The following is a 10,000-nucleotide window of genomic DNA, read 5'->3' as shown; positions in this document are numbered from 1 at the left end:
TAAAATATTATGAGTTCGGCGAACCGGTTGTTAAAATTATGTAAACCCTTATTCATAACTACATTATAGTAGATTCTTTATTCTTATTAACATTTTCTTAGAACCTGTTCTTAAAAAATTTGAATCCCACCACTGATGCACTGGAAGCTCTTTTAGATGTAGAGTAAGAATTAGCACAGCGTTAGTTTGGCAATTAAAGAACGAGGAAATACCTTTCACCATAAAATGGAAGGAAATAGAGAGAAGGCTATCGAAATAATGCTTCCTGTGCAACGCAGAGCTATATTATATAATTAGAGTAATGATCCTAGTAAAATTTGCTTAAACAAAAGGAGTGAGCTCTTCAAAGGATATGTCCACAGAAAACAGGCACTCTTAATAAACAGGGAAAACCAATTGATGAAGACAGATATTACGTAATAACTTCATAGTAAAATAAAGATATGCCACATAAGCAAAAATAAAGGGATTGATAGTGGACATATAGATAAAGCAGTTTTAAAAAACAATGAAAGTTTGTTAAATTTTGTTTTCATTTTTTACATTTATTTTGTCTAAAATTTATATTTTATATCATATTTTAAAATAAAATTAACATTTTTACTCTTATAATTAAACCTTTTGTCTAAAATTATCATTAGTAAGCTTACGTTATAAAATAATCTATATGACTATAAAAATGCACACCTTTTAACAATTGTCTGCCTCTATGAGAAGTACTTTAACTGGTTGCTCCCCTTTAGCCATTAATTTTAACAATTTCAACGATATAGTTTAATGATGCGAGCACAGATCAACAACTCAAAGATTGTCCCATTGCAGGAGGGGGGGGGGGTAATTTTACTTCTTGTTTATATATATATATATATATATATATATATATATATATATATATATATATATATATATATATATATAGTAGTAATTTATAAAATATATATGGCGATTAGCCTGACGAATCCTAGAGTGGATAAAACGCCGAATATTCAGTGTAGCTGAATCGCCATATATATTTTATAAATTACTAACTAGCTCTACCTATGTATTGAGCACTTTTGAAGTAAATACTTAAAGTTTACGCATAAATCTATACTTTTGTATATTAATTTTATGTGAGTAAATGAAGTAGTTATATATATATATATATATATATATATATATATATATAGATAGATAGATAGATAGATAGATATTTAAGTTTTTAATTTTATTTTAGAGTTAGTTTTTATTTTTAAATATTAGTTTTTTTAAATTTAATTTAATTTATTTATTCATTTCTTTTTTTTTTTTTTCGACTGCTTCCTGAAAACCGGAAGTTTATAATCAAGGGACTTTCTGGAACAAAACTGACTAAATTTTTTAAGAAATTCTGCAGAAATAAACAGGCTCCTCATTAGTCGGTTTGACTGACCACGATTTTGTTTGGACCTATCAGATTGATTCTTGTTATTAACTGCCGAGGAGTATTCTTGGCGCTATTTTATGTTTCAGGTGGCGCTTGTTTTCAAAAAGACAATAGGTTGAATGGATGTAAGAAAACTCACTCGAGGCATGTAGCCTCAAAATCCCTTTGTGTCACTCAGACCTAATGTGGGGCGAAATATTTTATTATCATTTGCAAACACCAATGTACTTATGTCGGGCAAAATATTGTATCCTTCGTGTACTGTGGTGCTCTACGATTGATTGACTTTCTTCATTACAATAGGTCTCTCCAAGACGAATTTAATGTCTGCATTTTCACCTGCCTTTTGTCCACCATTTGGATAGTTATCTACAATGAACTCCATGATGACTACTGGACTCGCAGCATTCATCCTTGGAAGGTATCACTTAACTCATCGACTTGTTGCAACTATTTTTTGAGCAGCAGGGAGTTTTGAATCCTGTAAACGCGAAGATAAACCATGAACTACTATCCTAATGGGTGTTATCAGCTCTGTTTCGGCAGAAAGCTAAAGGTCTTTATTTACCCCTCTACTATACTATCACTGGCAAAATTCAAAGAAAACAAAAAATAAAAACAAAAACTAAAACAAAAGGGTGTTAAAAAATGAAAATAAAATAACATTGAAGATTGTAAACAAAACAGAATTCTATGTGTAAGCACTATGTAGAACACTATTTAGTGGGGGGACAGATATAAACAGAGACTGAACAGAGTCCAGCACAGCAGACCAGAGACTGGTCACGAATGTCCCCATAACATATATAAATAAATATTATGCTCACATAATTTATATTTCCTTTATAATGGAGCATTTTGCTGGGGTTTTCTTCCACAAACCTTTCACGTGTGTGTGCGTGTGTGTGTGTGTGTGTGTGTGTGGTAGTAGTAGTAGTAGCAGTAGTAAGTTATGAAAATTTATGTGGCAATTATTTAGGGGTGGGGGAAGATCGCTCCGGACAAGGTATAAATCCACTTGATGTAAGGAGCTAAAAAATAGTACTACAAGGTCAAAAACTTGCCAACAATGAGTGTTAGATGGAATAAATTCTGACCTAGAAATCAGCAATTCTTCTCCCTTTGTCAGAAACGTCACTCCTGGAATGCGATGACTAAAGGACAAAATAAGGAGAGCGTGAGTTACGTGGCTGGCGAAAGTAAATCCAAGATCCGCTGTCTACTCTCTTTAATTTTCCATGTTTCTTTCTTGTATGTAAGCATTTTTACATGAGGAAACACAGAAAATTTTGTGTAGCTTAATTGCCATAAATATATTTTCGTAGCTTACTACCTAGCTCTATTCACATATTGAACACTCTTAAAGTTAATACTAAAAATCAATGCATAAAATATTATATCTCCTTATAACATTTTATGTAGATAAAAAATAAAAAATAAATATATATATATATATATCGGAAATGTGTAGCATCATAGTTTTTACATAAAAAAATCTCTCTATATATATTTCTATATATACATATATTAATATTGTTTCATGTATCGATATAAAATTTTGCGTATCTGTTTTCAGTATTTACTTCAATAGCGCTCAATACGTGAGTAGAACTAGCGAGTAAGTTTTTTTTTTTAAAAATATTTGGCAATTAAGCTACGCAGAATTTCCTGCATTCCATCCACAAAAAATTCTGTGTAGCTTAATTGCCATATATATTTTCAAAGCTTATTATATATATATATATATATATATATATATATATATATATATATATATAGCTATAAAAGTGAAACTGTGTGTGTGTGTGTGTGTGTGTGTGTGTGTGTGTGGGTGTGTGGGTGTGTGTACATTTCCCTACGCAATAACTCTGTCAATTTTTAGTCTACAGACTCGAAATTTCATATACAGGATACTGAGATTTGGGAAAATCGATATGATCGGTTTTCGGCCAGAAATTTTGCTGTTAAGGAGTCAAAGTTCAACGATTTGACCTTTGAGAACTCTACAAAACTCTTCCGAAAATTTTGGGTCTAAACACTTGAAATTTTAGATATAGGTTCCTTGGACATGGATCTAACTTAATAACTTGATTTGAGCCTAAAACAATAAATGTTAAGGGGTCATAATAGGGGTCAAAGTTAAAAAAATTGACCGTTTTTTTTGTTTTTTTTTTTGCTCAGCATACATCTTCAAACACCCTGGCAACGCTGGGCTGAAATGCTAGTGTATATATATATATATATATATAAGAACAAGTAGTTAATATAACATGTTAAAAGAACACTTTGAAAAAGAGTTAAAAACATATTTAATTTTAAAAAGGAAGCACAAAATAAGTGGATAGTCCTTAATCCGCGAAGTTTCAAAGAAATAATTTCCTTCTAATCAGAGGGTAGGATTTAGCAAAATGCGGGATCGCATTGTGCTTGCAAAAGTATTTGATGAAACTACAAGTAAGTCATAGACCTTACTTGGTAACAAATAGTGAAGCAGTGGGAATATGGTGAAAAAAAAGGTGATATATTATTAACAGGGTGGCCTGACGTCCAGAATTGAATGAAGATCAACAAATGTTACATTATCCCATACTTTATTGTCATTGAAATCAGTGAAATCACCTATTTTTTTTAATCAAATTGATTAATCACCTGCTCTAGTTAGCCCTCCCTCCCTCCGCAGTGTACTGCAAGGAAACTGCACTTGCCTCCCTGTAGTAACTTAGTCCACAATGCATTGTAGTCTACATTGTACTGTAGAGAATATGCTGTTAATTTCATAAAATAATCTGTAAATAATGGCTTCATTTTAAGTTTAAAATGCAAAAGTCAAGTATCATGGTTCAGTTGTGCTTTAAACAGAACCATCCATTTTTAACGTGCCCGTGTCTTATCAAAGAACTAACTGTTGATTTTATGAAATTATTTTTTTTTAAATCATTTGAATTAAGGTCAAACATACAAAAATCAATTATCATGGCTCATTTGTGCTCTAAAAAGAAACATTCATTTCGAACACGTCACTCTCTCTTATAAAAAATTTACAGTTGATTTTATAGGCTGGGCCTTTCTGCTTGTCAGATGATGAAACTTCTCAAATGCTCGTGTGATGTTATGTTGCATTATATAGTTAACTTTGGTTAAAATCGGATTTTCTTTCTATAGTTGGATTTTTTTCGACTAATTGATTTTCGAGACTTATCGGATGCATTCCAATATAAAATGTATGTAAGAACATTCCCAGACACATCAAGTATCTTTGTGTGTAATTTCTAAAAACTCGACCCAGCAGTTTTCGAATTCATAGGAAACGACATCTCAGGCACACACACACGCACACTCATACACACAAACACACACAGACAATATTCCTTTTATTTAATAATAATAATAATAATAATAATTATATATATATATATATATATATATATATATATATATATATATATATAATTCAGAAAAATATTCTAAATTTCATCCAAAACACTTTATTATCAGACTTTGTTTCGCCCCATAATGAAAATATACATTTTCATGATATACCGCATATCAGAAACACAAAAGTCTGTACATTCACCAAAAAGAATGAAAGCAAAAATAAAATTTATATATATATATATATATATATATATATAAATATATATATATATATATATATATATATATATGTGTGTATATATATATATGTATATATAAATTTATATATATATATATATATATATATATATATGCGTGTGTGTTTGTGTGAAAATGCATAGAAAATGAATACGAAAAGTATAAAAGTTTATAACTTTTCTTTATTCGAGATATATATATATATATATATATATATATATATATATATATATATATATATATATATATATATATATATATATATATGTTAGTGTTGGGACGATTAATCAGAATCGAAATCAGGAATTAGAAAAATCAGAACTTTTTGGGTATTGGAATCATACCAGAATCTGGAAAAATATTGGAATCGTCCCATCACTAATATATATATATATATATATATATATATATATATATATATATATATATATATGTGTGTGTGTGTGTGTGTGTGTGTGTGTGTGTGTATATATGTATATATATATATATATATTATTATTATTATTATTATTATTAAAAATCAATAATACAATATATAATTATACTTTCATGGATATGTCACCAAGGATGTCACAGAAATTCCTTATAATGGCTGCTCAATATTGTAAATATTATAATGTTAATTTTTCTATCTAGTATACTGAGTTTTAAGATGTATGTGTGTCATATTTTCAATTGTCTGTCTCACTCACCGTCGTTGTGTCCAACAGTGTACTTAAGGCCGTGGAGTCTATTGTACCATCCACTCCACATGCAAGCCTGTTTTTTTGTGTTCAACTTTTTCTCATTCAAGGAGGATGAGCCTCGGGACAGTCTGAGTGGTTGTGGTAGGAGGATAGAAAGGAGAGGGGAGTATGAGGAGAAGGATATCGGTACAGTGTCACTCACATGATGCAGGGAGGCATTGTTTATGTTCATGAGCAGCTATAACGCCCCCCCCATCCACTGTCACCTGTTGAAATAAGTATAGGCAAATCCCTGTTCCTTTATTACATTGTAAAGGAAGTTATCTTTAAAAAAAAAAAAAGACAAACAAATAAATATTACAAAATTGTGCAACTAATAATGATAAGAATACTAGTTCTAATTTTGATAAGTTTCTGCACTTATCTATTGCAAATGGAGATTTGGTATCTGTCTGTCTGAACCGTAACTACGCTATAACTTCTATTACTCACAGAGATTTGGTATCTGTCCGTCTTAAAGCTGAAACCATACTATAGCTTCTATTACAAATGGAGACTTGACATCTGTGTCTGAATCCGTAACTATACTATTACTTCCTATGGAGGTCTAGTTTGGATGGCAAAATTATTAAGGTTGTGGAGAAATTTTGTTACCTTAGTGATGCCATTGGAGCACGGGGTAGAGTAGGTACTAGTGTGATTGCAACAAATAGGAGTCAGTTGAATAAGTTCATAGAACTATGCTATTATTAACCAACAAAGCCTTAACACCATCAAGGAAAGAGTCTATCAGGCATGTGTATGCAGTGTGATGATGTATGAAAGTGAAACCTGAAAAGAATGGATGAGAGTTCTTGGGTTAGTAGATGTAGAGCAGTTGAGGTATCAGGTTCAGTTCATATCGTTCACAAGGAAAAGCTGGAAGGAAGTGATAAAAATGAACTTGCAAGAAAGAGGGGTAAATAAAGACCTGGCAGAGATAGTTCACTTTGGAAGTTAGATTGATGTTAAATATTATATTGAAATAATCTCCATTACTTATGAGTAGGCTTGTGACTATTGATATTGTTTTGACTCTAGAGTATATATCCGACACAGTTAGACACAGTTAATCAATCGAGAACCACATCACTCTATGCAAAAACATATAAGATATTAACTGATATATACTCGAGAGTCAAAATAATGAAAAGAATATTACTTAATAGACAGAACATGCAAAATAAATCTTATCTGTGTGTGCCTGTCTGTTTATCCAGCAATGCAATCGAAAACAAACGCAACATTTCCCAAATAAAATTTTACAAGGAATCCGATGGTGGTATCAGAGTTATCGTTTTTCAGACGCATAAATAAAAGAGATAAACAAAAAGAACTGAAAACCTTACTATAATAATAACAGGCACGCATGCCAAAGCTTTCTGACAAAAGGGAAAGAATTGCTGCTTTTCTGAGTCGAAATCTATTCATCTAACACTTAGCATTGCCTAGTTGTTGATCTTGAAGTAGCATTTGTAACTCGTTTATATCAAGTGGCTTCATGCATTGTCTAGAGCGATTTCCATAAAGACACATATGGATATATGAAAAAAGAGGGTGACCAATATGTGTAGAGAAATGGTCCATTTGGTAAGAAGATTAGCCATAGGCCACAGAAACTGATTTGGACGAAATAGGACCAGCAGGCAATGATGAGATCACTTTAGACCGCAAAAAAGGAAAAGAGATAAAAAGAAATATTGACAAACATGTTACCACTTCGGTGGTAGGATCGTAAAAGGAAAAAAGAAAAGAAGAAATTAAATTTTGGGTCTGATATAGTGGAAGATCCTGACACCCCTTGAGAATGGATTACTCAGTCATTAAAAGTCGCTAGAAAGCAGTAACTAGACAGAGAGTAAGTTAGTCTTGATACTACAGCATTCAAGACATGTTTGTGTGTTAATATTTATTTGTTACATTGTACGGTTCTACGAATAACTTCTTATAACTTACTCTGTGTGTTGAGCCTCATTATTAGGGCTATGACAACAGCATATTCTTTTCATTGTTTTGACTCTCGAGTATATATCCAACACGGTTAGAAACAGTTAATCAATCGAGAACATATCACTCTCTATATAAAAAACATATAAGATATTAACTGATATATACTCGAGAGTCAAAATAATGAAAAGAATATTCTCTTGTCATTATTTTATACTGATTATATTCCCCCAGGGATATATCAGAGTCACAACTTTTATATGAGTGGCTGCGTGACCAAATCAACCAATCGTTGACAACACTATAAAGATGGGTGATTGTGAAAATTGGATGAGTTAGTTTATTTTAGAGGACGATTCATCAAGAACTTGCTTACGTTGGACTTGAAATCAACCATGTTATAGTCAGCTGGGAAGCAGCTCTGCGGTATTGTGTTCCACAGGTGAGCAGTTCTGGGGGGGGGAGCTCTGCTCATTGAATTTTCGTTTAGTTATAAGCACAGATAGAGAGTGAGTGAAATTGCTAATAGAGGCTGGAGCTAGTTGAGTGTTTGCTGCAAATGCCTTACAAGGGGGGAAACCATAGAATGAAGCTCAGTCGAGCACATACCGTGAAACTAATGACATAGTAGGGATAAGTTTGCAACGTCTCTTCAATAAGAAAGAGGTAGCAAAGAGGGGAAAAGGACATTGCCCACTAGATTTCAAAGTCGGTTTTGTGTCCTGTTTTTGTCATTTTTACCAAATTATTATTTCTTTTAAAGTAGGATTCTGAAAGTTAATTATTACAGTGTCATTTTGTCATTAATTTATTAATTTAACGATTTTTTTTTTATAAAACTATAACTGATTTTGTAAAGACAATGTTTTAATCTTTAGTTTTAAAATTATTGTGTGTAAATGGCTTCTAAAACTTTGAAAAAAAAATACATGGAAGTAGAAGTGGAAGCCCCTGTTCAGAGTCGAAAGACAATGGATACCCCCTGTAAAGGTAGCTGTGCGTAAAATTGTGAGATAAGGGTTGCGCAATCCCATCCCACACTTCTTCTGAATCGGCACTGCTTGAGTTCAGTGGCAAGGAGAAGTCCAAGACTAAATAAGCATAATATACAAATTTTGTGAACAAAAACGTCATTTTACTTTTTTTATTTTGGAGAATATGGCCGGATCTGCTCAATTTGTAGAAGTGTAAGCCACTTTGAGCTTCAGATGGTTCGCTGTTACACACAAGTTCTGGTAGGTGACTTGTTTGTAGTAGACAGTTCCACAGAACAAAATATTCTTACCGTGTCGAAACCCGGGAAAGAACATGTGAAATTGCTCCAGAAAAGGTTTAATATTTATGAAGCAATTCTGGTTCCTGATTGGTTTGTAGCAGAACGTGAATTAATTTGATTCGTCAGTTCTTAGCAGCATCGTTTATAAATAGAATCGTCCGACTGTGTGGGATCATACCCCATTATAGGATCAAAATATTGCAACAATTATGTAAAAACAGAATTATACATTGTGAAGAGATTGGCTTTACTTTATATATGAGAAAATATGAAGTGCATTAAAGTTCTATTAAAAATTACGTTATTTTTATAAATGTAACAAAAACTAAATTTTCTTTAAAAATGGTTCACATGGAAATGAGTCATTAATTGTTTTCTTTCTTTGAATCTCTGTCTCCTGTCTCTCTCTGTCTTTCTCTTTCTCTCTCTCTCTCTCTCTCTCTCTCTCTATATATATATATATATATATATATATATATATATAAATATATATATATATATATACACACACACACACACACACACACAGGGTGACCCCAAAAAAAACAGAGAACATACAATTGTTTTTCTGAGCATTTTACAGTCAACGGAGAAAAAAAAAGCCAAAGACTCTAGTGTTTTGATGTGATGTTCTGAATATAATAAACTAGTTATGACCAAAGTTTCATTTAATTCGGACAAAACACTAAGAAACGGGGCCTAATTAGAGTTGGGGGCCATTTTCTTGAAATCACCCTGTATATACGAGGGGGGGGGGCTCATATGCTTAAATATGATATTTTAATTCGTCCAGATTTTTTTATATATTATTATAGAGTCATGATTTCAAATTTAAAAAAAAACAACATATATTTCAGTGCCATAAGCTAGAATCGAAACCAAAACTGTAGCATTCAAATCTGATGACGTTACCACAGCACCAACTTGATACACATTTCAACTGATTAAAAATTAAAACCTGAAAATAAACTAGGATCAATGTACAAAGTGTATAACGATTTTTTTTAATTTTGATCAATTTTTGACCTCTTAAAA

General features: G+C 31.8%; 1 protein-coding gene across 4 annotated transcripts in view; it reads right to left on the bottom strand.

The window, feature by feature from the left end:
• Positions 1-10,000, bottom strand: part of LOC145293627 (CKLF-like MARVEL transmembrane domain-containing protein 7) — a 71,170-nt gene that overhangs the window by 20,224 nt on the left and 40,946 nt on the right. The window contains exon 1 of one of the 4 annotated variants that reach the window (XM_080140037.1): positions 5,710-5,869. The exons of the other annotated variants lie outside the window; for them this stretch is intronic. Coding sequence (XP_079996163.1) covers positions 5,710-5,770 — 61 coding nt within the window. The 5' untranslated portion in view covers positions 5,771-5,869. Of the gene's footprint in view, positions 1-5,709; positions 5,870-10,000 lie in introns of those variants that run through there. 4 annotated transcript variants of the gene reach the window in all.

This window comes from Euprymna scolopes, chromosome 2 (assembly GCF_053919585.1).
Source record: "Euprymna scolopes isolate OS-2025 chromosome 2, ASM5391958v1, whole genome shotgun sequence".
Taxonomy (NCBI): Eukaryota; Metazoa; Mollusca; class Cephalopoda; order Sepiida; family Sepiolidae; genus Euprymna; species Euprymna scolopes.
The sequence above is the reverse complement of the archived record's forward strand: the minus strand, read 5'-3'. Positions and strand labels throughout refer to the sequence as shown.